The following is a 25,760-nucleotide window of genomic DNA, read 5'->3' as shown; positions in this document are numbered from 1 at the left end:
TACATATGCACTATTTAATGTGTACCACTTTATTGGAGAATAATCTTTACAATGAAATGCACGATTTACAAGGAAAGTAGCATATTAAATGGAACACGTTACGATTAAAATTTTAACAAGTTGTCAGGAATATGCAACAGTACAAAATAAAACTTATTAAAATCTTACAACTTGCACAACATAATTAGATTATCAACCAACATTATCACTATTTATCCATTGAATATTGTATGATTGTTTCAAATGTAATTTATCTATTATATTGTTTCCATGTTAAACGTTTTCAATGTAATATTCACAGTCAACCTTGTGGACAAACGTTTCAACCGTAACAAGTATTATATGAAAATCATAACATTTTGCAATCCCATACAATTATTTTTCTGTCCTTCCCACCAGTTAAAATTACATTATTTTCCGCAGATACTGCTAATGCATGAATTGGTCCTGAAAATAATGTTTCAATTGTTTAAGAAAACAAGTTAATTTAAACAAAATTATTGTACAATGTAAAGAAATATAAGTGAAATATATTTTACCATCATGACAGTGTACTTGTGAAATAAATATCGCATCTGGATGATGCCATATATTAATATTTCCATTGCTATCTCCTACCAATAAAAATATTCCCAACCACGATAATGTTAAAGGTTCATATTCTATGGTTGTACGATAAATCTGTGTACTTGTATGGACATCAATTATATTCAATACTTTATCTTCCGCGCATGATATCACGCTTTTACTTTCTTGATCAAAAATCATCGCGTTTATTTTACTGGTATGTCCTGTACAAAAAGTCCCATATTTACATGTTACAAAAATAAGAAAAATTCATTTTTCTCTTTCTTTTGTACCTTTCACGGTAAACTGTAAATTATAAGTATCCAGATTCCACAGAAAAATTTCTCCATCTTCTGTACCAGATGCCAATAACGTGTCATCCCTATAAAAATTCTCGTAATTACTGTTCCGTCTGTCAATTTCTTACATACTAAATATTTTTATAAATTATATATTAGATAAAAGATTTTACTTTGAGATATTGATACAAGTCACTTTAGAGTCGTGATCTAACTGTGCAATAAGGTATTCTGCTGGTTTTATTTTTTTCCCAGAAATATAACTTTGCCAAACTTTCGCCGTACAGTCCCACGAACCAGATATAATAATCCGACGAGAAGGACTTATAGTTAAACAAGAAACTGCATCTTCATGTCCTGGCAATATATCTATTACTCTACCGAATTCAACGTCGTAAAATATCCTGAAAATTAAATACAATCATCTGACGGAATAGTTCTAACTGTTGGTAAGCAAATATCAATATTTATGTTTAATGCTTACAATGAATTATCCCAAGAGCCCACAACTAATATATTACGACGAGAGGTCGGGTAGTATGATATGCAAGAAGAAAGTGGTAGCATCGATAAAGCTACGCTACGCGTTAACTTTTTCGTTTTTATACTGTACAATTTAAGGTTCCCATCTTGCCCCACTGACGCGACTTCATCAATTTTTTCCGCGTTCATCACTATTATACTGCTTACACTTTCTTTATGAGATTGGAATGTCATTAATTGACGCAATTCAAACGCCTTCTCACCGAGACTTTCATTTCCTGGAAGAAATTGTAATTCTTTTTATTTGATAAATAAATAACAGTAAAATGCAGCATACCTGCCCCACATTTAGAAGACATTAAAACAGTTTCACCGTATAATTTATCCATCAGTGAAACAGAACGTTTAGGATGAGGCAAAGTAAATATTTGTTTCGGTATTTGACCGAATTCCATAATTTGTACTTCTAAGCCATGCCTGTCGTTGGCATCTCGAATAGTATCCAAATCTACAGCTCCCTCATAGCATAAATGAAAGAACACTGTAATAAAGCAGTAAAGCGGTAAAACGGGGGGAGGGCGGTAAAACAGTTCTGAATTTAAATATTAATTTACCATTGTCTGCTTTCACAGCTTCAGTTCCCCTTTGTTTGTACCCGAATATTAAATCGATCCAATGATGAAGATTTTCGGATACATAATCACTTTCTAATGCGTTTCTTAATATTTGTACAAAATGTGCTGGTCCTAAAATATCACGATAATTGTTCCATGTAACCGTTAATTCAAATTTAAATGTACAATATACCTTTTGCCCATGGTGGTAATTCTACATCTCCTATTTTTGTACCATTGTAACGATAGCCAAAATCGATGCTATAACTATTCACTAAAAAATCACCACCATTGTTTGTGTCATAAAACTCCGGGACCAGTTCTTTAAAGTCAGACATGTTCACCAAAACATTTTTCCATACGTCAGCTACACTGTTAGGTGTTTTTGTTGGTAAGAGTGAAACAAAAAATCGATTCTGCAGAGTCGACAGAGTCATTATGTACTTTTACAGTGTAAGAAGTGATTACCATTAAATTTTGCCTTGTCTGTGCGATACAAAATTACATTCATATACATTTATTAAAACTTCGCTTTAAATTTAGTACAAAACGTAATCCTTCAGTATTTAGATAATTGAATCCTTAAGTGTTCGATATTATTGCGATATGCGTATTTTATAAAAGATACATACCTATTGAACATTCTATCTGGGTGATCAAATCTGCCGTTTTGTAGACACAACATATACTGTGGGTATTTTCGTACTAAATAAAATAATACAAAGCCAGGTGCACTGTAATGCGAACCATATAAAAACTTTGGTTCCGACATTTCCGTGTATCGTTCCTAAAATTAAGTTACCCTTATCTTCTTCTTTGCCTACATAAACAATTTCAAAATAGTTACATACCTTTAATCTTTCTAATCTGTCAGAGTCGAGTGCGCCGACAGGTTTAGAAAGATCTCTGTATACATTAGAATCATTTAAGTCCAATGTAGAGGATATATAGTCTTGTATTATCCATGGCATTACAGGATATTGAGTTAGATCATGGAAAGTTCTATCTGCTAAACTGGAAAAATGTATTTATTACAAAATGTGACAAAACAAGCTATTATCTTAACACTCTTGTATAAAAATTACCTGTTAATGTACAAGAGATAATCATAATTTGATAAAGAACCGTTTTGCCATCTCATAGTCATCTGGTCCTGAGGTATTCTTTCTAAAGACACTGTTGGTTGATTTAATAAACTTGTGTAAAGTTCATCCCTATCATTTTGATTTTTCAATGATACAAACAAATGTTCTACTTTATTTTCTGGTTGCCTTGTCCACTTAATTTCGAGTCCCTATAATACGTAAAATGATACACATCAAAGACAGTGATTACATATGCAAACATTCAGAATCAATACTTACAACTTGTCTTAAGAGAAATCTTCTCTTTATAATATTAACAATATCCTTCAGTTGTATTTTTAGAACTGGATGCTGAAGATATAAAATTGATACTTCAGTGACCTGCATAAATATTTATTGCAACTATTACAGAGCTACATACTTGATCCAAGTTGTTGTAAGGTTGGAAATAAATTCTAGAAGTTGTTAAAAGTATTCTTCCTGGATTTATGACAAGCGGTAGTACTTTATTTGCTTGAGTTTCTAATACGACCTGTTCATACAGATCCTCTAACCAGGATGTGTCGAAAGAGACTCTGGATTGTCTGGAGTGCACGATAGCCATAATCTATAAAACAATAATGTATTAGTTACTCTAATTTTTAATACAAAATAATGGAAATAATAATTATTGAATACACCATAGCATTTTGTTCTGCAGTTGGTAATGTAGCAGCTCTAAGCAATTGCAAAATTTGTGGAAGACAATCTTCTATTTTTGCGTAGTTAAAGTAAAAATATAAAGTTACATGTTTGTGAATAAACTTATATGGTGCGAGTATATTTTTCTCCAACATTTCCACATATTGCTTACATTGGACCGATAATACATTGCTGTGTCTTATAAACAAAAAGAAGAAAATATGTTTACACATGTTATATCTTTTCATAAGTTAATAAATAGATACCTACTTTGATATGCTGCTATTAGAATCGCATTGATCAACAGCTATAACTTCCTTTAGTTGTATTTTTATTAAAGGTTGATTAATGTCTTTATTTGTAAACACTAAAGACTTTGAACATAATTTTAATCTTCCATCTATCCATTTTTGCTCCTCCAAAGAAGAAGCATCGAGCATTTTCATCAGAACGCTATAATCTTCAAAAAATATCTCTCCTGGCTCCAAAAGGAGCATTGTGAATCTAACGTAAATTGCATTACATTAATCTATATATTAACAATTAATCGTACCGTATACACAAATTTATGATGTATATTCATAAACTCTGATCAAATATTAATTTCGCATTGTCATTTTATACTCGTATGTAAACTGCATTAAATGAATAATATACATATAAATTGTCAAAACAAAGGATACATACCTCTCTTTTTCCATTGCTTTGAATTCAAATATAAATTATAATTAATCATCAACATTACATGTGATTCGAATAAATAATGTCTCTCCGTATTAAAACTTACGTTATCATGCCTCAGTAATATGTTTAAGCATAATATAAACTTTATTGTAGGTTAACGACGGAATGAATCATCGCGTATATAAGTGCGTATGTAGGTACATATATATACCTACGCACATATACGATCTATTAAAAGGAATTCTGCTTGTAAAATGTGTAAGAGAAAAAAATTAGATTTTCCTTGTTCGATATATTTTTGTGCACAATATTTTATTATGCATTAATTTTAATATATTATTTCCCTCGAAAAATACATCTATGTAAGATGATCATCGAGAGGAAGAAATATTCCTTCACCGATAACTTCATTGCAGAAATGTAAATTTATGTTTTTTATGAACGTACTATTAAAAAACGAAGAATAAAAAATATTTCGTTTTTCTTTATTAATAGCGTCAATATACTGAAAATTAAATGAAATGTTTTCAATTTTCATTGAACTTTTCAGTTCATAATTTTTTTTTCTTAATTTTGATACACAATAAAATTATAAATATCCATAGTCTACCAATAACTTTTGCTTTTAAGTATCAGTCCCGTTTCCAGCATAACATTCACAGGATTCTTTGTATAAGATATAAGTCTAACGATAGAAGAATTCTTCTTTTTTACCCATGGTCCGATGAAAATAATTTTCGACTTACACTTGTCATATTAAAAATATAAAACATGTATATGCGAAAACATCTTTCGTTGATGTAACGTGTAGAATCAATCCTCCAAAGATATTCCACAGAAATACACGTGAGTTATGAAACCGTCTTTACATTCAGTTGAGACAGAAAAGTCGTTGATGGTTGAGTACCACTGACTTTTAAAGAGAAACAAGAAGAATCGAATACGTTCCGGTTCTCTTGATTCATTTCCAAATTACGCTTGTCATAGATACGAAAGACCAGAAATTTGCGAATAGGTTAATTGTAATTCCATATAGAAAAGCGTTTTCGTAATTGGAATTGAGTTCTTGTTCGATATTGTGAAAACTATCAACTACGATGGAGGAGTTGACGAGACATTTATCTAAAATAAGGATACCACAAAAGCACGATAAAATATATAAGGACGAGTGTGTTTATTCTTTCGACACTCCAGTAAGATGTCACATTTATTTAGTAATTAGTAGTCTGTAGACTCAATGTATCCGTTGTGTACGTTAGTATTTCAAATGCAATGTAACGGAAACTTCAAGGCCGGTTTAAACATTTTTTTTCTTTTATTTCTTATTTGAAATCAGACAAAATTTTCAATAAAAGCATTCATACAGATCTACAGTCTACTAATTAGAAATTGTAACATAACACTGATAGTAATGATTAGAATTGTCATTTCTTCTTTTAAAGGATAGTCCTACTGGGTTATATGTGAATCTTACTACCTTTTTGGGATTAGGTCAGGATCATATACAACGTTATTATCTCTTAACAAAAAATCCTGTATTTTTACATGTCAAACGAACTAAAAAGGAGGTGAGTTATCCGATGCTTGTGTTAAATGCTGATTCATTGTGCCAAGTATGATATTTCAAACAAAGCATGCATATATCTTTTATAGATACCGTCAGAACTTCAAGGAGATGGACCTGAGAAAAAAATTACGAGATTGGCTATAGGAACATCCGATGGATTTACACCAGATCAACAGAAATATATTTATCATCACTCTTATCAAATTGTTATTCTACCAAACTTTATAACAATACCTTATCCCACAGATAATTTACCAGAACAGGTATGTATCGTATTTTAAAGTAAAAGTACCTATGATACTGAATTTATTGTTATATAGGTTGAGCAAGCCATTAAATGTATATTAGAAGCTGAATCCGCAACCAAATTGGCTGAAGTGGAAGCACTGTCTGGAACTTGGGATGGAGAAATAAAAGCAGTTTCAAAGTAAGATTAGTGTAAAACAATTTTAGCCATTATCTCTATGTATAACTGTTAAATTTGTAGGCATGCCACAAATCTGAAACAATTAGACAATGGAAAAAAAATACCACCAGGTGGATGGAAATGCGAGAAATGTCATCTCACTCAAAATCTATGGCTTAACTTAACCGATGGCAGAATTCTTTGCGGACGTAAATTTTATGATGGAACAGGTGGAAACGATCATGCCCTTGAACATTATACGGCTACCGGTTATCCTTTGGCTGTAAAATTAGGAACTATAACTAAGGAAGGCAAAGCGGATGTGTATTCTTATGATGAAGACGATATGGTCGAAGATCCGCATTTAGTGCAACATTTAGCTCACTGGGGAATTAATATTACTCAAATGGAGAAAACTGACAAATCCATGGTAGAGCTTGAACTAGATCTTAATCAAAAGTTTGGTGAATGGGTTGCACTCCAAGAAGCAGCTAGTAAATTAACACCTTTGTATGGACCTGGATACACTGGACTTGCAAATTTGGGAAATTCTTGTTACTTAAATAGTGTTATGCAAATGTTATTTGTGATTCCAGATTTTGTTAAAAGGTTTGTAATTTACTTTCAACAAGCTGTTACTGTTAGTGTACATTTTTGATTAACACTTGTCAAGTGTGTTAGTATTAATACTTGAAACTGAATTTTAGATTCGTAGACGATGCACCACAGATATTTCAACAAAGTTACACTGATCCAGCAAATGATTTTAATGTTCAAATGTAAGTTTAAAAGAGTAAAAATAGTTTTGCAATCATAGAAGAAGAAGAAGAAGAAGAAGAAGAAGAAGAAGAAGAAGAAGAAGAAGAAGAAGAAGAAGTTTCAAGTATTTACTGATAAGAATTGATATTTCAGGGCTAAGCTCGGAATTGGTTTACTTTCTGGTAAATATTCACTACCACCAAGTACAAATAATGAAGATGAATCGCGCCAGGGTATTCCACCTCGGATGTTTAAGACACTAGTTAGTCGTGGACATCCAGTGTTTTCTTCGAATCGGCAGCAAGATGCGCAAGAGTTCATTCTCCATATAATAAATGTCATAGATGTAATTAGTACTGAATTTTTACAATTCCTTGATAGTCGTAATCTTTCAAAGTTTGAATTATAATACTAATATCAGAAAATTGATTGAATAGCGTCACAGTCGCCATCAAACGAATCCCACCGACTGTTTCAAATTCAAAGTCGAGGAAAGGTACCAGTGCAGTAGTTCCAACAGAGTAAAATACACTTATCGACCGGAATATCTACTGCCACTTCCGATACCTTTAGAATCTGCGATAAATAAGGTGAGTTGATTGTACAATCAAAACTGTTATCTAGTAGCGCGCTTATTGTTTGATATATATATATATATATATATATATTTTTTTTTACACGTAGAAAGAAGTCGCAGCTTACGAAGCTTTAAAGTTGGAAGCCGAAGCGAAAGGTCAAAAGCTAGATTCAAATACATTAGTCAGACCTCGTATAAAACTCACATCCTGTCTGGAAGCAATTATTCCAGCCGAAATAGTGGAACAATTTTATAGTTCAGCCCTGAATAGAAAAACAACAGCGCTAAAGTAAATAATTTGTTTTATCGTGTATGTAATTCGAGATGAATAAGCGGGATTCTTTTTTTATAGGACAACCAGACTTGCTACCTTCCCGGATTATTTATTAATACATTTAAAAAAGTTTACGGTGAAAGAAGACTGGACGCCGATCAAGTTGGATGTAGCTATTGAAATGCCAGACCTGCTGGATTTGAGTTCTCTTCGGGGTCACGGCTTACAACCCCTCGAGGAAGTATTGCCAGAAACATCTGGTTTCCAGTCTCCGTTACCAGTTTATGATTTCGATATATTAAATCAATTAACAGACATGGGATTCCCTCTAGAAGCTTGCAAAAGAGCTCTCTATTTCACAGAAAACCGTGGCTCAGAAGCAGCAACTACCTGGTTAATGGAGCACATCGCAGATTCGGATTTTGCGGATCCTTTTGTACCACCTGGATTTGATGCAAAACCAAGTAAAAATTGTTCCTCCGTTACATATTAAGAATCCTCGGTTACATTCGGTATACTTGTCCTTTCTATTTCAGAAAAGGATAAGTTCATGGTTAACGAAGATGCCGTAACAATGGTCATGGGAATGGGTTTTACGAGAGAACAAGCGATAAAAGCACTTAAGGCGACGGATAATAATTTAGAACGAGCAGCGGATTGGATTTTTAGTCACCAAGCTGAGTTAGATGCTTTGGACGTTGACGATGAGCAGGGACATTCCGAAGAGACGTTTAGGGACGGAAATGACCGTACGTATTTCAAAATACTGTCCAATAATATTTACATTGTAATTTCAACGATCTACAACTATATTCTATAATTATATGTTATTTAGAATTTAAACTAGTGGGCTTTTTATCACATATGGGACCTGCAACAACGGTAGGGCATTACGTGTGTCACCTGTTAAAAGATGATCGATGGGTAATATATAATGACGATAAAGTATGTATTAAAAGAATCGAATATATTTCAATAAGTTCAGTGAAATGCTCATATAAATTATTTATTGCAGGTTGCATTGTCTGAAAATCCACCAAAAGAATTAGGATACATATATCTATATCAACGCATCGATTAGATTATACAATTGTTTTGTATAAAAGAAAAATGTATTCTATTACACTTTAACAGTAAAAACTAACAAGCAGAAATTTTTCATTTTACAATTAATATGGAATTCACTTAAAATGGAATCTTTCTCTGCAAAAAATAAATTACCATGAAGACGTAAAAACGTCGATTTATTTTTTAACAATGGCACCATCTTACAACGTGTATATAGCGTTTCATATTCTCTCAAGTCATATATATATATATATATATATATATTAAGACACTATATCTGTAACATTATTAAAAAATTTTAAATGCATCGTGATAAACTACATAGAGATCGTTTTCAATAAACTTTATGAATCTTATATCAGTTCTTGAATAAATATAATTTGAATTTTATAAAAGTCTCATTAAACTTTCGTGCGGTGTATAACATTTTCATGACAGTGTAAAAATATATTTGAAAAATACTTTAAGTAAAAGGCCACATTAGTAAACATTTAAGATTACCGTATTAGATAACAAACACCTTTTAAGGCAATACTGTCTTAAGTTTCTTAGGCTACGTATATCGATTCCAATTTCATAATTTACAAGTTATTTATACAAATAACGCTCCCAATATTTGCAAATGATCCGCATTATTCATAGAATACCTATTTTTATACGTATTTACAGAGAAGAACTGGTTTCGATAAACTCTTTCCACATTGAAGCATCGTTTGATTGTCTGTGTCGTTACTCGCAGCAATATTTTTTCAAATGTATTTATGGCCATGCGATTTTATAAATAAAAATGTACCATCTCTCTAACGTAATCTTATTTGTACAAAAAAATGCTTCAAAATGCACGAATAAAAGCTTCAAAAGTGTTTCTATGATAAGTAATTGAACTGTAATGTTTACGAGAGGAGACTAAGAAGGCAGTTTTAATGCTATTTTAACTATCTGTCCTCGATGATTCCAATCGATGGTGGAATGGCATATATGATGGTATCCCCGTCCTTTTTGAACGTCGGTTCATGCACCTCTGGTAACACTTCTACTCGTAATATTTTGCTCTTGTTTCCCAACATACATTTAAATCTTGAACCGACTGTAACTTGTAGATCAGCCGAACGTAATCTGTCACGAAACGCGTCACTTTAATACACAATCGTGAATGCCCTATAGTATATATATATATATATATATACTTACTGACTATATCTGTTACTTAAAATTCCAACGAGTTCTCCCACTCTGTCATCTTTCGCAATAATCGACATGATAAAATCGTTTCCTCGATTGGAATGAATCGTTATAAGTTGATCCTTTCCAGGTGATATACTTAAGCCCGTAATTTCGGCTATTGGTACACCTTTCTTTAAACTTTTGAATTTAATACTGTCGAGTTTATATATCGTATGTTCGGTTACAACCAACACACGATCCTTTGACTTATTGAATCTAAAACAATCGTCTTGCTGCAGAATTCAGGAAAAATAAGAAATTGAAAGCTCGATATACGATGTGATCTTATATGCAAACCTGTTGGTTTTCTTTATGAATGCACTGAATAAAACAGTTTTGAAACGATCAGTGTTCCGTAGATTGTTTATCGAAGAATTAAAAGTACTATTATGGGGATTCTCGTCTGACTTGGATAAATAATTTCCTTCCCAGCGTCTGTCTTGTCCCCAATGCTGTCGTTTTGATCGCAGAACCATTCCCGCGGCCATCTAACATCACATTGATATTAAATAGAGAAACCGTGAACACAATGTCAAGCAGGTTACAAAAGGTATATACCTTCAATCGCAATTGAGGCCAATCTTCCCTAGGAATGTGTCTGAGAATCATCCACGCCCACCACCTTTCGTACATCTTCTTTAAGTCAGGTTTCACGTGTCTTACAGCAAAATTTTCACGAGGCCAAGTTACGCGTTTCCCGTAATCTCGCATATTCTTTGCATTGCGGAAGATTTTATCCAATTCTTTAATGTAAGTACGTATCTTATATCTTCGGTAATATTTCATTATGACAAGAGCGGCTTTCATCTTTTTGTACTTCTTACGGCATAAATATCCTCTCCATTGCTTTTGCAGCAATATTACAATACCCGGTATCAAATCGCTTCGTGCCTATCGGTAAATAAGATATAAAAGTAAGCTATCTTATTATCGAGCATTTTATACAACTGCTTACTCACGAACCTTTTCTAACGCGAAAAGCGTTTGAGGCGAACGAATAAATATTTTAGTATGACCATATTTAACGTCATTACCAAAACCTTTTGCGTCCAATAAAGTTTGCACACCATCCCTATCACTGCCACCTCTAAAGTTTGGCCATGTATACTGAGATATCATTTTATACCTGATAGAAAGAACAATTGACTATTAATACTCCAGTGCCAGTTTGGTTTTGTATTGATAATTGTAACGTGACAGTACCGTTTTAAAAACGTATCGTATCGTTGACGGTACGCGAAACCAGCTCGCCTAACCAACACGTTCTCGACAAGACCTAAGTATCGTACTTGATGATTTACTCTCTCTTCATCGAACACGACTGGTGATTTAACTTCATTAGGTTTTATACACCTTACGTAGAAAGGTTCTTTGCTTGTTAAATTCTTAACAAGAGCTATCATTGAATTGCGGAAGAGAGTTCCAGCTGTTAAAGGTCTTTTCGTTGTCTGAAGCAAGATAATGAAAACATAGCACACAAACACCTGACAGCGACATTAGGTATATTTATTTTTATACCTGCAAGATATTTTGAGCTCCTTCAGGCCACATTTTGCTAATTATTGGATTACTACTCTTATAAAGTAAACGTTTAAAGTCCTGAAATAATGTATCTTTATTTTTATCTAAGAAACCATTAATACTATATATCACATCTCCAGCATAGTGCTTAATCTTAAACTGAATTTTATGTTGAAGTTCTTTATCCATTGGTTTCAGTTGTCTAGACGTGTAATGCTTGTGATCAAACAACTTTTGATCCATAGCCTCTAAAAGCATCTAAAAGAATTCTATTATAAAATAAGAGAAGATATTTTTCGGTACAAAAAATCAGTTACGAAAACGAACTTCATCTGTAACTTTTCCAACATTGAGGCAAGCTTCATCCATAATGGCTATTATCCCCTTATGCGACTGCTCCACTAAATCACAAATTACTTGATTGTTAAAATACTCAATACTCTGCCATTCTATTCCTTCTCTTTTATATTCCTCCTGTTCTTGTTTTAGCACCAATTCTGAAACACTGAATATTAGTATAATTCTCTTAAAGAAATAATTTTATTTAACATCTCCTTACCAATAAACAATTGTTGTAACTTTTCGTTACAGTAATTAATACAGAATTGTTCGAAACTGTTAACATCAAAAATTTCAAATCCATATATATCAAGTACTCCAATCACAGTCCTATATCTCTTATAAACTTCTGTATCATTTACATTAATTGCAGTATTAACACGCGATACGATTTCGTTAAACAATCTTTCGTATATAGCCTGTAAAATTTTTATACGACGTATGAATCACATTGTGCAGTGCTATTCGCATAGTCCTGAAGGTGCAGAAATAAACAATTGTAAAATTACCTTTGCAAATGCATCTCTTCCATATTCTGCTTGTGTCGAGGTATGAGTCTTTTGCATGACTTCTCCACCTGCTGCTATTACTCGTTGAGTAAGAGCTGTACTTAATTCCTGAGGACTAATGGACAGTAAGTTTGCCGTGTCATTTAAAGCAGCTTTGTTTTGAACGAATAGTTTATCTTCATCAAGTTTAAATGTAATGTTACCCTAAAATAGATGCAGCATTTCTGTAAGCAACAGAATAATCAAATTCATGCTTCATTTCTATAATCGTATCAACAAACCAAATGCAATATCCCTGCAATAACATTCCAGACTGTTTGTATTTCATTTTGTGTAAATCCAAGAGTGGACATAGCGGAGTTAACTGTTTTGTAATCACTTTTGTCGGTTGGACTTGCCTTATTACAATTTCCAGCACTGACATAAAAATATGCAGCTGGATCCCTTACTAATCTAAGCTTATTCAGTTCTGCTTCGGTACATCCATTCAATAGCTGTAAATTTTTATTAAATTCTTTCATCAGTAATCGGTAATTAATAGAAAAGAAAGGGAAATATTAAATAACAAACACTACCTGATAAAAACAATGAAAATTACGTTCTCCATTCTGCTGATATACAACTCTTGACTTTTCCAGCAAGTAATTGGTAACATGCCCACCAATGGGATCTCCTTTAAAATTGAAATCTATATCCATGTACTTTCCAAATCGCGATGAATTATCATTTCTATTTGTTTTTGCATTTCCAAAGGCTTCCAATATTGAATTGGATTGAATAAGAATATTTTTTACTCTGACATACAAGAAAAAAGTAATTGTAAATTCTTAAAAGAATAAAAAAAAATCCTAAAGACAAGTGAAATTGCTTTATTTTATTTTTTATTTGGTTAAAGTAGTCTATATGACCTACAAAAATGTAACTATAGTAAATTAGAATTCTACTTTGTTTTAGATCACTTCTATCTGTACCTCTCTATTTCCCGTTGACCGCTTAAGTTTGTAACTGCAGCAATGTATTTCATAATGATTTTACTCGCTTCAGTCTTGCCGGATCCTGACTCCCCGCTTATTACTATACAAGTGTCTCTGCGTTGCTGTTTCATTTCTTTGTAAACAGCATCAGCGATTGCAAAAATGTGTGGTGGATTTTCAAATAATTCTCTATCTAGAATTTAATATCTGACATTAAACACGATTTAGAAATCTTTTTATTATTCAATTTCAAGTTTAATTATTTACCTTTATATTTATTGATATATTCATTATTATATATATTTATGCTTTTGTATGGATTAATACTAACACATACTTCTCCGATATATGTATAGATTTTACCACCGTTAAATCTGAAAATAATAATATAATTGTAAATAAACAATTTCGATCGTAAATAGAACTTCAAACGATTATAACGCAACTTATCAAAGTATACACGCTATCGTTTTTTTTCGTTTCAAAGCGGTAATACTAATACAGGAATTACTTTCTGTCGGTAAAAGATAAAATTTATCTATTTTATCAAGAATATGCAATAGAAATCAGTTGTTATCTCTAACTTGGAAACGTTATTTATTTCTATAGCATACGACAATCCCGCGCTTTATTGCAAACAAAAAAAAATCATATTTCGTTCGTTGCGTAAATTTTTAAATATTTCCAATAACCATAACGTCCAATATGTAAGATTCAAGTTTGAACCAGAGGGATGACTCATTGTAAGTCCTGATAAGGCAATAAGTAAATTATTTTTTCTAAAATCAGGCATCGCAGCTACACCGATCGTTCTTATGGACGAAAACATTAGGGCGAAGCGAGTTATAGATTTCAGATTTTACATAAATACTATAGAAACATTTAAATTCAATGAAACTTGTTTGTCAATAGAATCATAATGACCGAAGGACATTAAAGGTAAGAAATTTGAAAGCAACATTAGGGATACGACGTGATCCAACAAGTTTTTATGGGTCAAGTTCAAATCCAAATACATCGAGTTGCATTGCAACCACCTGCTAATATACGGTTAGCCACGCCCTCTTGATGCATGATCTATGAAGTATAAATATCACGAAACCGCCGGGAATCGTACAGAACGCGCTTGTCGACGGTTCCATAATAGAAGACAGCTCATATTTTACCGATTTCCCGCCAATATACTTATTTACTGTTTCAGTCAGTGGCATTCATCGGTTCGTACAGTCTTACCTGATTCGTAAATTATCCACAACTTTTTCCACGGTAATCTCATCCAGAAGAACCAAATCTCCGATACCGACTTCCTCTTGGGCTGCCATTGTATTTAATAAGAAAAACACACGGGAAATTTACGGTTCCATACAAGTGTACGCGTAGATAACGGATCGCGTGTTGGAGACCAGCTCCTTCCTACGAACCGTCCACTCAACAGTGCAAATGACGAATGCGATTCACTGTAAACGCCGACACATTCTTCACCCCTCCACAACTTTTTAACGTGTATATACTTACTACCAAGCTTATTTAAGCTTTCGATTTCCCTAGGCACGCATATCGCGTATAACGGGAGGGGAAGGGGTTCCCCTACCCGTATACAAATTCGCTGGATTGGCAATGTCCAGAAGAGATGCGCGTTAAAAGTAGATGGCGCGTGTACGAAGTTACGTTAACCTTTAAAGACGATGCGTTGTTCTGCCTCGACGCATTTGTTGCTTTCCAAGGACAACATAAATTTCATTGCCGATCCATTAACCGTTCTACGCGCTTTCGCGATTCGTCTTACGACGCGCTACTTTGATTTTCAAAATTTCAGATTTGACAGCTAATGATCTTCTGCGCAGCTTACCTTGCGCATCGATAAATTCATGGTTCAAAATACATGGTAGAAGGGGGATCTTCCCCTTCGTTCGCGTTTCTATAAATTCTTGGAAACTTGTAAGACTATTTACATCGGTGAGTTCGGTAATTACATGAAAATGTATTCACGACACGATACCGTCTGCTATCTAAATGTATGCATAAAAAATAGTCGCAGCCTTTGGCATTTTAAAGGAAACAAAGCCATGTTATAGCCGAGAAAAAGAATTAGTAATTTCAGGGAAGGGGAAGTTTTTTAAAACGCATGCGCGAAAGCAACGCGTGCTGTATACATATCAACATATATATGTTATGTTATTATTCACTGTTATTTTGGGCGATTCGTATCATTTGTCATTCAGTCTCTTCTGCGGCCGGTAGAATCGTACATGGTCTCCCCGTAATCGGAGATTACAAGAATGACCAATAAGAAATTGGATTTACACTTGAATGGTACAAATGTCATAGCGACAAATAAAAATTATGCTGCCCCAGTGAGGTTATGGAATAAGTTACAAATAAATGAGTGGACTTTCAGTTTTCTGCTCTTTTTAATGTCATTAACTGTCGTTTTAGGGAAATTGTATATTAACTACGGTAAGTGAGATTTCGATACCATACTTGTACCATCCCTTTGTTTTATTAACAATTTGTTTCGTGAAATTAATATGCGTCAATACATGTTGCATGTTTGTTTATTTCAACTGCATAACATTTATCTAACGTCGGTAGTATTTTTACGATACACTTTTTTTCTTATTCTCAATGTCTTCGTATTGACGGACTTCAAACTTTCGTGCTAAGTTTCCGTTAGGTATACTAAAACCTCGGCCAACGTTTACGTTGTCCGTGACCGAATTTATGAAGGATATTTCTCGCTTTCGCTTCATGAAATTTTAATACGACCAATTGGACACATTAAAGTAATTATTTTAATTCTTTCTTTTGTTGACAAAGTTCTGCGTGACCTTCAGCTTCAATTTTCAATATTACATTAAGTCAACTATATGCTGCTGTTTTGACTCATAAAAAAAAATGAATTGGCTTGTTACACCATTACGTGTTAAAGAAACATTTAAGGCCTGTTGATAACTTAATTTAATCTCTTTAGGGAATATTTTGCCGTCAAAAAGTAATTCTATGTTTATAATGTCGTCAACGTCTGTATTTTCAAACATCTCCAATGTATTCGATATGTCACGCATACCTGATGTATCAGAGTTCAGTGCGAAACATTTAACATCTGTGAGTGAAAAGTTTGTTAACATTGGTCAATACGATGATGTTGTAAACGTAACGACTTCGTTCTGTAAGACGTACGGATGGATAATAAAAGCAGCAATAAGTGGTCTTATAATGATGGGTTTTACTTGGTTTATAATTTACAAAGATAGCAGTATTCCTGGAATCAATCCACCTTCCCCCTTTAGCCCTACTAAACGAAGGTAAGTATAATAACTCAGAGTAATTATATCTACAAATGTTTGTCATTATGATTTTTTATTAAATGTATTCAAGTTTGTTTATTGTCATTTAACATCTTTTTCATGTTTGTTTTTTTCAGATTTTCCAAGGCACCTGGAGTACAATTAAATTATTTGATTGGAGTATTAAATGGAATCTTAATTTTTGTCTATATGTGTCTTTAATGTTGCAATATTACTGTGACGGTATACCTGTGTGTCTGTAATTTGCCTAACTACTTATTGTACAACATTCTCCAGTGTTTATATTTATTTATTATTATTTCTGTTGACTAATTCTTATTCTTGATTATTAATTTACTATATTTAAGAATTAGATTGCTGTATTAAGTATATAATTTATATTGTCCGAAATTCAAATATTTTTCGTAGAAAAATGAAAATTGCAGAGTGAATGTACCGTTTGTACATAATGAGGTCATATGTTTGAGTAGAAAGGTAGTATTTTCTCAGAGAAGCATTTTTTGAAGTATGAAAATATTAATGTTATACCCAACTGATATTACTATGAGGATAAGAAAATGTTATTTAGCGAAAGAAAATATTACTTGCAACGAATTTGATCAGAAGCATAATGTGGAAGACTATAATATGCAATACTGTATTATATAGATAGAATTTTATAATGTACAAATCCATTGTACTATGTTGTATGAATCCTTTTCTGTATTATTTAATGTCCTTACTACGTAAGACTGATTGAATGTCCCGAAATTCTTTATTTATTGAAAAATTAAAGTAAGCTCTGAAAAGTTATACTTGAAAGTATTACATCTAGTACCTCCTGGTGTCGAGTATTTGTTTAATGTGCACTTGTATCTCTTTAACTATCAATACAAATAGAATATTTTTGTAAACAAATGGAATGTATTATTGCTCCTTAGAAACTTCACCTCGATGTTAGCGAAAGAGAGAATCTTCTAACAACTTGTTACTATTATTTATTATTAAAATGTAATTTGTACTTAAATAAGAAAAATATATTGTTATAGTTAAGTGCATAATTTTGTTCATTAAAGACCTTCTTCTTTCATGATTAAAATATTAAAATAATTTTTCGACGTAACATTTATTACATTATAATAGATAATGCGTTAGATGTATAGAATTATTCATCTTCACAGTTTAAATAATGCGTCGGTCCAACGTTGGCGCAAAAGGTAGTATATTTTATGATGTAATCCTCTAACAGGGGTGAACAAAAATGAGGTAGTGAGCGACTTTCGAATAATATGATAATTTTTACTAAAATACCGATGCGTATGAATCAGATGAACATATTGTTTAATAAAGTAGCAATTTTGTCTTCATTGAAATGAAATTATAATAAAATAAAACGAATACGAATGTTCGATGATTTAACGTGGGTACCAAAATCGTGTATCGTTCCTGACACGGACGTAATTACAACGGAAGCGTTGTTGGGTTTTCGCAGAAAAGTTAGTAGATTGTGTAGTGCTGCCGTTCCGTGCTTTGGTAAGGAGAAATATCTTTGTCAATTTTCTTTATTGGATTGAACATAGCTCTCGCATCATTTTACTATTTTCTTTAGGAAGTATAAGTGGTTCTATCTTCCCAGAATATTATTGAAACGTTGTCTTCACCTAAAAATTTGAAACATGTCACGACTGATGGATCATCAAATGTTTAAAATATACAATCAGGAAGACTTCAATAGAATTACGAAGGGTATCAAAGTTGCACAATGCATGCAATCACGATCGTCGTCCGGTAATTATACTGTTAATATATTATTTCACGTTTACGCCGTGTTATGTTACTCCGTGTTTATACGTTTCCTTGCAATCAAGACGTTAACGTGGTTGCATTTTCTTATGGTGAAGCATTTGTCAATGAGAACTTTCATTTTGTCGTTTTATCGTTGCGTCATTCACGTCAATGTGATTGATATCTACGAATTTGAACAACATATTAGAAATATCCATATGCTCAAGGTTAGAACTATATATTGTGTTAAATTGGAGTAGTACAGTGGCAATTGATTGTGTGTTTATTTATTTTTTTTTTTCTAAATATGTGATATTAAGGAGTACATAAGAAAAAATGGTGTTACTGTTCTAGTTTTAGAAAGTGAAAAGGTATTGAGTCAACTCGATGATCTGGTTGTGTCAGATTCGTTGAGCTGTTCATTTTGTAATACCGTGTTTGAAGATAAAGCGCAACAGAGACATCATTATAAATTAGATTGGCACAGGTATAATTTAAAACAACGTTTGAATGGGTTAAAGCCAATTAATGAAGATAAATTTAATTTATTAGCCGATGAAGGTATTGCATAAATATATATCTTTTGCACATAATAGTACGCTTACAAAATGCATATATAGTATTATCGATTTTATAGGCGACGTTTCAAGTCTATCTGGGAGTGACATAGAGACTGAAATTGAAGATGAAACCTATATATCTGAGGCGGGTAGTTCTGTTAACGGAGGTAGCGATTGTAAAAACAGTATTAACAAAAATAAGAAAGTCGAGAAGAAAGGAAGGGGTGTAGAGTCAATTTCTGATAGCTCTGATACAGAATGTTGCGATGGTACAATAAAAGAGAAAAAAGTTGAAGCTTTATTGGCTACAGCGAGTCGTCATTCCAAGGTCTTTTTTGAGAATGATGATGGAAACATATTTAGCATATACAGGTGTTTACTGCACAATAAGAAGGTCCGTTCGTTTGTATTGCGTAGGAAGTATAGTTTTGTGAATACTTTTGTATAAGCACAGACATACCTGTCTATCATCTTACATTGTGATATAATCTACTTTGTTAGAATCACTTGGCGTGTCTGTACTTACCAGATCAGGAGAGATGCAATTACATTTTAGGAAATTCCTGAGGTAGACAATGAGATGATAGCTCAAGCATTAAACAGTGGTAAAAAGGCAATATGGACTGTCATCATGATTGGTGGAGGACATTTTGCTGCAGCTGTGTTCCAAGGTATAAATTTGAATATATTTACGAGCATGAAGAAATTATGAAAATTATTAAAAAAAAAAAACGTTTGTTTATCCCGTAAATTTGTATCTTTTTCAGATGGAGAACCTATGGTCCACAAGACATTTCATTCCTACACTGTGCGAGCGAAACAAGGATTTGCCCAGAGCTCGCGTACAACAACTAATCATCAAAAGAGTGCTGGAGCTAGTTTACGACGGTACAATGAAGCGTCTCTTCTTCAGGTATTTTTACCGATTGATCTAAATATTAATCGGTTCTTATACATGTTTCACGATATTTCGTTTCTTTCAGCACGTACAAGATATACTCGAATCATGGTCGTCTCATATCACTAATTCTTCCTTGATACTGTATAGAGCGGTTGGACCGTATAATCGTACTGTATTGTTTGGAGGAAAAAATCCACCATTGGATAAAAATGACTCGAGATTAAGACCGTTGCCATTTCCTACTCGTAGAGCAACATTTAGCGAAGTTAAGCGAGTGTATGATATACTAAGTACCATGGAAATTTATGGTACGTAATATGTATATTGAATCTATATATTTTAGTGTTATACTTTTCCTATCATTTTCGTACGTTTAGGTTCCGCGGCCGACTTTACGGATTCCTTTCCAATTTCTCCACGCCAGCCTCTCAGAAAAAAGGTATCAAAAGTCGATGCACCCGTGGAAACGTCGGAAAAAATCGAGAATATCGAGTGTGATCCCAGTACTGCCAATAATATGTTTAATCCTCAAGATAACGATAAAAATAAGACCGTCGCACAATCTTCTCCGGAAAGGCAACACAAAACTCCACGATCGCACATAGATAGGGCAAAACCAAGAAAAAGTCCGTGTAGACCTTTACCAGGTAGAAATTATAAAATCGAGCGTATTAATTAACAATTTATCTCGGTCTTGTCTCGAATAATAATATCTCGGTGTTTTCCTCTTTAAGATATCGTCGCTAGATTAGCACAATCATCTTCGGAATCGGAATTAGACAGCCAATTAAACAACTCCAATATGCCAATGGATGTTATGTTAATTGAGCAAGAATTAGAAGTGGATTTTCGCGAAAATTTACTTGCTTTTCAAGATACCGTGCCAAGATACATGAAAAATAAGAAATCGCGCCGTCAAAGAAAGAAATCTAAGAAAGATGGTACGTTGTTATACAATTTTACGCCGTAATTATTTTATTTAAATTTTACCTCTGAAACAAATTTTATTTAGATAATACGTTGAACGAGGTTTTAACTAGCGCTAAAATAAAATTATGGTCTGCATGTAAATTGGGCGACAGTGAATTGTTGTCAACTGTTATCACTAGTTTATTAACAGAAGTAGATAAAGGTGTAGAAATGGAAGAGCAAATTAAAGAAGAGGCGTGTATCGAAGAGATTTGCATCATAAACATGGAGGATATAATGAAACTGGTAAACGATTCGAACGAGGACGGTAATACGATGTTGCATTTGGCAGCTTTCGGAGGACATATAAAATTAGTGTGGTAAATTGAAATTGTTGTACCGATCGAGAATTTCTCCTTTTTTCGAATGTTATTCCAGAGAAATTTGATTTTAGGCAATTGCTGGAAGTTGGATCGGATCCGTGTAATAAAAATAAAAAACTGCAAACACCGTATGCAGCTGCGAACGATAAAGAAACCAGAAATGCTTTTAGGAGGTTCATGGGTGCGAACCCCGATAAATTTAATTATAGTAAGGTACTTGTCCGTCACCTGCCACAGTTGTTTGATAAAAAGCTAGTCGCCGCTTTAAAAATAATATATATATATATATATATATATATATATTTATTTGGTTCATAGTCTCAGATACCTGGACCGCTTACCGATGAAATAGAACAAGAAGAATTAGAAAAGAAAAGACAACAGAGAAAGGTGAAACGAGAGAAAGAAAAAATAAAAAGGAAAGAATTCGAGCTGAAGAAGCAAGAGGAAGATACGAAACAAAGATTTCTTAGTCTGAGCGATAGAGAAAAAGTATGTACTTGGAAGAGCGAAGGAATCAACTCGATTTCTGTTGGTATAAATTCGCTATACTTTTGTATATTACAGAGAGCGTTATCTGCCGAGCAACGGATTTTAAAGCAGGGCTGTACAATGGTTTCACGGTGTTTCCAGTGTGCAGTGAACATGGCTGGTCAGGTGCCTTTCGAGTATAATTCCAATCGTTTCTGTTCCATGCCGTGTCTAAAAGAGCATCGTCTGCGCAACAAAGTTGCTACTTGATGTTGTATTACGTTCAATACAATTGTTTCGTAACCATCAAAACGAACCAGATCTTTCCATCGGGTACAAATTATGATAGCGACGTAATTGTTACACGGCTAGATCGAATTGGATAAATATAAGTTTTGTGGATAAGAAAACTTTGCGAATAAAATCAAATCAGTAATCATAACATAATCAAATATACGCACTTTTCGAACAGTTACGTACGATAAAAATACTTTTTAGCATCGTTGCTTTCTTCGCTGTTTTCTTCTACTAGGAAGGAAACAGTGACGCGGATATAATGTCGTTTTTTAAAATGATAAGTTAATGATAAGAGACAAGCTGTGTACAAACAACTCTTGCTTCTTAAAAATTAAATACACTTTATATATTTTTCGAGTCGATTACATTTTAATATATAACTTTCTTTTATCGTATATTAAATGACATACACAAAGGGACTAATATTGTTTAACGCTAATGCTAAACAGTAACTAAGTTCCACACTCATGACCACAATAGTACACTCATACCGTGTCCACGATATTACAACATCGCGACGACTCTATATGTCATAGTGTTGTAATATCATAACGTTCAAGTATATTATATCATTATACGGTAATTAATAATCACGCGAGAAGCAAGTCTTTCAGAGTATAACTTCATAGGGAACACAAAGTTTCTTGCGTATAAGACGTTGTTTCCACAGATGCTTACAATTACCTTTTGATATTGAATTTATACTGTGCTGGTTTTAGTGCAGTTATCGTTAAGAGGATTTTCAGACGGCACCTGCGCATTTATTCGCGAATATCGTCGATGACTAGTATCAAAAACAAAATAGAAATTTGTCAACACATATACTGGCAATACCGTGGCAAATTGAAATTGGTATATCGTTTTGGTCTATCGATTGGTGGTATCGCGTTTCTTTTCTCTTGCACGTCGCGATACCAGTACGAATCGTTTGAAACTCTTAACGAAAGCAAAGTTGGAGTTTTCGCATCGGAACTCTTTTTAAACTCGTCGACTACGCGCACAGTGAATACTTGGCGGTGTGAGCACAACCGAATATACTTCGAGTATTTACACGATATATCTTATCTTTATTTCCATAAAAACAACGCTTCTTAGCTCGACTCGAATGAACATGGTGCACCGAGATCGAGAAGATTCACATATATATATGTGTGTGTGTGTGTCATCGGTCCAACTAGTCCTTTTTTCTACATTGATTAAACTGTACGCACAACAATATGAGAAAATAATTCGATTTGGACTCGTCGACCTTTGTTCTATCGCTGTCGAGGTGTGGCGCTTTAGGCTAATCGAACTCTGTTCTATCATGCGTGGTCTGCGTTCGGTCGCTAATCTTTAGAATGGAAATATCAATTTTTCAAAAACTCCTGACGCCCGAGCGGCTGTTTAAGTACACAGAATGCGATAATTTTCTCGTTTTGGTAAATCCATCGTCGTTGCACCAATTCGTGGCTCTCGTGAGTTGGTTCAGTTTGCTTCTAAAATCGGATTCCATTTGTTTTTACAGGTTGTCGGTTTCCAACCAGCTTGGACTCTATTACTGGTCGATCTGTTGCGATCTAAATGGACGTGGAATCGTCGGAATCGGTATCGTCGCATTCTTCTCCGTACAATCCGCGAATATCTCCGTCGTTCCAATTGTTGTTCTCCAGCTTGACCTCGTACCTGTTCTCTCGTACCGCGTTCTCCGAGGGTACGATCCTGACGTACGTGTTCTTCATGTTCTTCGGATCGGCTTGCACGATGGTGTTCTTCGCCATCGGGCTTCCGTCGCCGCTGCACGACTTCGAACGCGTTTTCACCGCGGTTTTCTCGTCGAGCATCGACTCCAGCGAGCTTTTCCGTCGACTGCTCTTTCTGTTTGTCGCCTTTTCCTTGTTAACGGTCGCCTTTCGTCCACCCTTCGGGCTCTCGTTCTCCAGGTATTTCTTGATCCATTTCGGCGTGTCGCTCGAGTACGAGGTTCTCTTGGTGTACTTCGGGCTGGCCGTGATCATAGGCACGTCCGTTTCGATAACGGTCGTGATCACCTGCTCGTTCTCGTCGAAATTGCTCTCCAAGTATTTCTTCTTTGGTAACGCGGACATGCTGATCTTGCCGAGCAGTGTCGAGCACTCGTCCGAGGTTTCGTACGTGTACGAATAATGTTTCTGAATGTGTCTCGGCTCGTCGACGATGTCCACGACCGTCTCCGAGTTGGACATCTCGTTCTTCCGGTTCTCCTCCTTCTCGTCCCTCTTGAACCTCTCCAAGGCTTCCTCGAACAAGTGCTTCGGCGATTTCCTGCCGAAATCGAGGGGTTTGATCGGGGAGATGATGCTCTGCCTGAGGTTGCCGGTGATGCTGTGCCGCTGCCTGGTCGGCGGGTCCAGCAAACGTCGCAGGCTCGAGTTCCTTATCTCGGGTACCGACATTCTCTCTCTGGTGTGCACCGGCGAGACCGACGGGAACTTGTTGCTCTTTTGCGAGGCGGTGATCGACGCGAACAGGTTGCTCTTCCTGCTCAGCTGAAGCTCGGCCGACAAAAGCTGCCTTTCCGACGCCGGCAATATCGGCGTGGTGCTCGCCACGAGCACGCTCTCCAGACCTTCCCTCGTGGGGCTCTTCAGCCTGGTCGCCGTTATGCTCGCCGTTATGCTCGCCGTTACGCCGCCACCCGTTAACCCCGCGTGTTCCTCGATCTTCGTTTGCTGGTGCTCGCTGATCGGCGAACTGGCGATTGGCAGTAGCTTCGATCTGGTCACGTCCTGGTTGCGCGTCAGTTGACTGTCCAAACTGAACCGTTGCTTCGGGGTACCGGCTATCAGCCTGAGATCGTTCTGCGTCTCTAGTTCCGGGATCGAGAACCGATCGCGGTTGAATTTCGTCGCAGCCGACTCCTTCACGCACCTGTACTTGGCGCCAAAGTCGAGTTGCGACAGACGGTCCCTCTGGCTGGCGTGTATCGCCGGGGAGAATCTCTTGTGCTTGATCGGCGGCGGGGACGGAGAATGGAACACCATCGTGGGCAGAGTCATCTCTTTGCCGGAGCTCAGGCACGGATGGGACAGTCTTTGTTGGCCGCGGCCCGGATGGTAATCGCCGGTGACTAGAGTCGGTTGAGAGAGTCGTTCCCGCTTCCCTGTCCCGGTGTCGTGGCGCAACGCGAACCGTCTCACGTCCGGCTGCGACAGCCTCGAGGAGCCTTGATCCATCGTTAAACTACCCCTCGAGCTGCCGCCGAACCCTTGGACGCTGCGCGCCGACAATCTCTCGCCTTCGTTGATGCTGTTGTCGCCGGACGCTGCCCGGAGGCTGGTGTAAGAGAGCCTGGTGCCTCGATTCATCCCGACGAAATTGATGCCGCTGAAGCTGGAGTTCAGGGTTGGCTGGGACATCCTGATGCGACGATCCGGCGAGCCACCTCCGGATCTCCGGTCATGGGATATCAGCAGGGTTGGCAGATTCGGCTGAGAGTAACGACTGCGTTGGCTGGCGGGCGAGTAGCTCGGAGGGCACGGCGTGGTCGAGTAGGTCCCTTCGTAGGTCGCCGAGTC

The 25,760-nt window shown here is 35.3% G+C and overlaps 6 protein-coding genes across 10 annotated transcripts; 3 read left to right on the top strand and 3 right to left on the bottom strand.

The window, feature by feature from the left end:
- Positions 1-244: 244 nt before the first annotated feature.
- LOC116427333 (protein FAN) lies at positions 245-5,287 on the bottom strand. Of its 3 annotated transcripts, XM_076370209.1 has the most exons (17): positions 5,160-5,287; positions 4,417-4,918; positions 4,000-4,233; positions 3,729-3,927; positions 3,470-3,655; positions 3,328-3,399; positions 3,049-3,257; positions 2,815-2,977; positions 2,596-2,750; positions 2,157-2,335; positions 1,964-2,095; positions 1,687-1,890; positions 1,351-1,627; positions 1,040-1,270; positions 861-949; positions 540-791; positions 245-447 (listed from the first exon to the last, which is right to left on the bottom strand). In XM_076370209.1, exons 2-17 carry the CDS (start codon positions 4,428-4,430, stop codon positions 350-352), a joined length of 2,694 nt encoding a protein of 897 aa, XP_076226324.1. In that variant the 5' UTR covers positions 4,431-4,918; positions 5,160-5,287; the 3' UTR covers positions 245-349. The 3 variants fall into 3 exon arrangements, with proteins under 3 accessions (XP_076226324.1, XP_031833417.1, XP_031833418.1); XM_031977557.2 differs by lacking the exon at positions 5,160-5,287 and having other exon boundaries at positions 1,351-1,645; positions 1,723-1,890; positions 4,417-4,884; XM_031977558.2 differs by lacking the exons at positions 3,729-3,927; positions 4,417-4,918; positions 5,160-5,287 and having other exon boundaries at positions 4,000-4,142.
- Positions 5,288-5,455: 168 nt separating this feature from the next.
- Positions 5,456-9,233, top strand: Usp5 (ubiquitin specific protease 5). The gene is made up of 13 exons (XM_076370210.1): positions 5,456-5,606; positions 5,856-5,981; positions 6,067-6,243; positions 6,301-6,407; positions 6,468-6,995; positions 7,094-7,165; positions 7,299-7,491; positions 7,583-7,735; positions 7,830-8,011; positions 8,075-8,460; positions 8,533-8,745; positions 8,832-8,941; positions 9,012-9,233. Exons 1-13 carry the CDS (start codon positions 5,511-5,513, stop codon positions 9,075-9,077), a joined length of 2,409 nt encoding a protein of 802 aa, XP_076226325.1. The 5' UTR covers positions 5,456-5,510; the 3' UTR covers positions 9,078-9,233.
- Positions 8,943-15,257, bottom strand: Myo31DF (Unconventional myosin ID). 2 transcript variants are annotated; one of them, XM_031977551.2, is made up of 15 exons: positions 14,865-15,257; positions 13,899-14,005; positions 13,629-13,824; positions 13,233-13,452; positions 12,939-13,151; positions 12,658-12,861; positions 12,369-12,567; positions 12,137-12,306; positions 11,807-12,067; positions 11,492-11,736; positions 11,252-11,414; positions 10,847-11,179; positions 10,586-10,776; positions 10,256-10,504; positions 8,943-10,180 (listed from the first exon to the last, which is right to left on the bottom strand). In XM_031977551.2, exons 1-15 carry the CDS (start codon positions 14,951-14,953, stop codon positions 10,000-10,002), a joined length of 3,021 nt encoding a protein of 1,006 aa, XP_031833411.1. In that variant the 5' UTR covers positions 14,954-15,257; the 3' UTR covers positions 8,943-9,999. The 2 variants fall into 2 exon arrangements, with proteins under 2 accessions (XP_031833411.1, XP_031833412.1); XM_031977552.2 differs by lacking the exon at positions 14,865-15,257 and having other exon boundaries at positions 13,629-13,838.
- A 298-nt stretch (positions 15,258-15,555) lies between these two features.
- Positions 15,556-17,942, top strand: LOC116427337 (uncharacterized). Its single transcript, XM_031977570.2, has 3 exons — positions 15,556-16,088; positions 16,603-16,936; positions 17,056-17,942. Exons 1-3 carry the CDS (start codon positions 15,911-15,913, stop codon positions 17,138-17,140), a joined length of 597 nt encoding a protein of 198 aa, XP_031833430.1. The 5' UTR covers positions 15,556-15,910; the 3' UTR covers positions 17,141-17,942.
- Positions 17,943-18,307: 365 nt separating this feature from the next.
- On the top strand, positions 18,308-22,581 carry LOC116427334 (tRNA endonuclease ANKZF1). Of its 2 annotated transcripts, XM_031977559.2 has the most exons (13): positions 18,308-18,451; positions 18,528-18,706; positions 19,058-19,264; positions 19,341-19,657; positions 19,820-19,934; positions 20,031-20,176; positions 20,247-20,472; positions 20,542-20,811; positions 20,899-21,105; positions 21,177-21,453; positions 21,528-21,669; positions 21,775-21,948; positions 22,024-22,581. In XM_031977559.2, exons 2-13 carry the CDS (start codon positions 18,595-18,597, stop codon positions 22,195-22,197), a joined length of 2,367 nt encoding a protein of 788 aa, XP_031833419.1. In that variant the 5' UTR covers positions 18,308-18,451; positions 18,528-18,594; the 3' UTR covers positions 22,198-22,581. The 2 variants fall into 2 exon arrangements, with proteins under 2 accessions (XP_031833419.1, XP_031833420.1); XM_031977560.2 differs by lacking the exon at positions 18,308-18,451 and having other exon boundaries at positions 18,458-18,706.
- Positions 22,582-22,685: 104 nt separating this feature from the next.
- LOC143174179 (uncharacterized) lies at positions 22,686-25,601 on the bottom strand. Its single transcript, XM_076370212.1, has one exon. It carries the CDS (start codon positions 25,599-25,601, stop codon positions 23,784-23,786), a length of 1,818 nt encoding a protein of 605 aa, XP_076226327.1. The 3' UTR covers positions 22,686-23,783.
- Positions 25,602-25,760: the final 159 nt, after the last annotated feature.

This window comes from Nomia melanderi, chromosome 8 (assembly GCF_051020985.1).
Source record: "Nomia melanderi isolate GNS246 chromosome 8, iyNomMela1, whole genome shotgun sequence".
Classification (NCBI taxonomy): domain Eukaryota; kingdom Metazoa; phylum Arthropoda; class Insecta; order Hymenoptera; family Halictidae; genus Nomia; species Nomia melanderi.
The sequence above is the reverse complement of the archived record's forward strand: the minus strand, read 5'-3'. Positions and strand labels throughout refer to the sequence as shown.

Excerpts from the sequence above, each read along its gene's own strand:
- LOC116427333 (XM_076370209.1), bottom strand. Across the intron at positions 2,336-2,595 it reads CCAGATAGAATGTTCAATAG|TGTAGCTGACGTATGGAAAA; the intron begins GTATGTATCTTT and ends AACACCTAACAG. Across the intron at positions 792-860 it reads TTTACAGTTTACCGTGAAAG|GACATACCAGTAAAATAAAC; the intron begins GTACAAAAGAAA and ends CTTTTTGTACAG.
- Usp5 (XM_076370210.1), top strand. The coding sequence starts at position 5,511 with ATGGAGGAGTTGACGAGACATTTATCTAAAATAAGGATACCACAAAAG. Across the intron at positions 6,408-6,467 it reads GAAATAAAAGCAGTTTCAAA|GCATGCCACAAATCTGAAAC; the intron begins GTAAGATTAGTG and ends TTAAATTTGTAG. Across the intron at positions 7,736-7,829 it reads TAGAATCTGCGATAAATAAG|AAAGAAGTCGCAGCTTACGA; the intron begins GTGAGTTGATTG and ends TTTTACACGTAG.
- Myo31DF (XM_031977551.2), bottom strand. The coding sequence starts at position 14,953 with ATGGCAGCCCAAGAGGAAGTCGGTATCGGAGATTTGGTTCTTCTGGAT. Across the intron at positions 13,825-13,898 it reads ATATATCAATAAATATAAAG|ATAGAGAATTATTTGAAAAT; the intron begins GTAAATAATTAA and ends ATTAAATTCTAG. Across the intron at positions 10,777-10,846 it reads GGCCTCAATTGCGATTGAAG|ATGGCCGCGGGAATGGTTCT; the intron begins GTATATACCTTT and ends ATGTGATGTTAG.
- LOC116427337 (XM_031977570.2), top strand. The coding sequence starts at position 15,911 with ATGACCAATAAGAAATTGGATTTACACTTGAATGGTACAAATGTCATA. Across the intron at positions 16,089-16,602 it reads GAAATTGTATATTAACTACG|GGAATATTTTGCCGTCAAAA; the intron begins GTAAGTGAGATT and ends TAATCTCTTTAG. Across the intron at positions 16,937-17,055 it reads TTTAGCCCTACTAAACGAAG|ATTTTCCAAGGCACCTGGAG; the intron begins GTAAGTATAATA and ends TGTTTTTTTCAG.
- LOC116427334 (XM_031977559.2), top strand. The coding sequence starts at position 18,595 with ATGTCACGACTGATGGATCATCAAATGTTTAAAATATACAATCAGGAA. Across the intron at positions 21,454-21,527 it reads GGACATATAAAATTAGTGTG|GCAATTGCTGGAAGTTGGAT; the intron begins GTAAATTGAAAT and ends ATTTGATTTTAG. Across the intron at positions 21,670-21,774 it reads ATAAATTTAATTATAGTAAG|TCTCAGATACCTGGACCGCT; the intron begins GTACTTGTCCGT and ends TTTGGTTCATAG.
- LOC143174179 (XM_076370212.1), bottom strand. The coding sequence starts at position 25,601 with ATGTCCCAGCCAACCCTGAACTCCAGCTTCAGCGGCATCAATTTCGTC.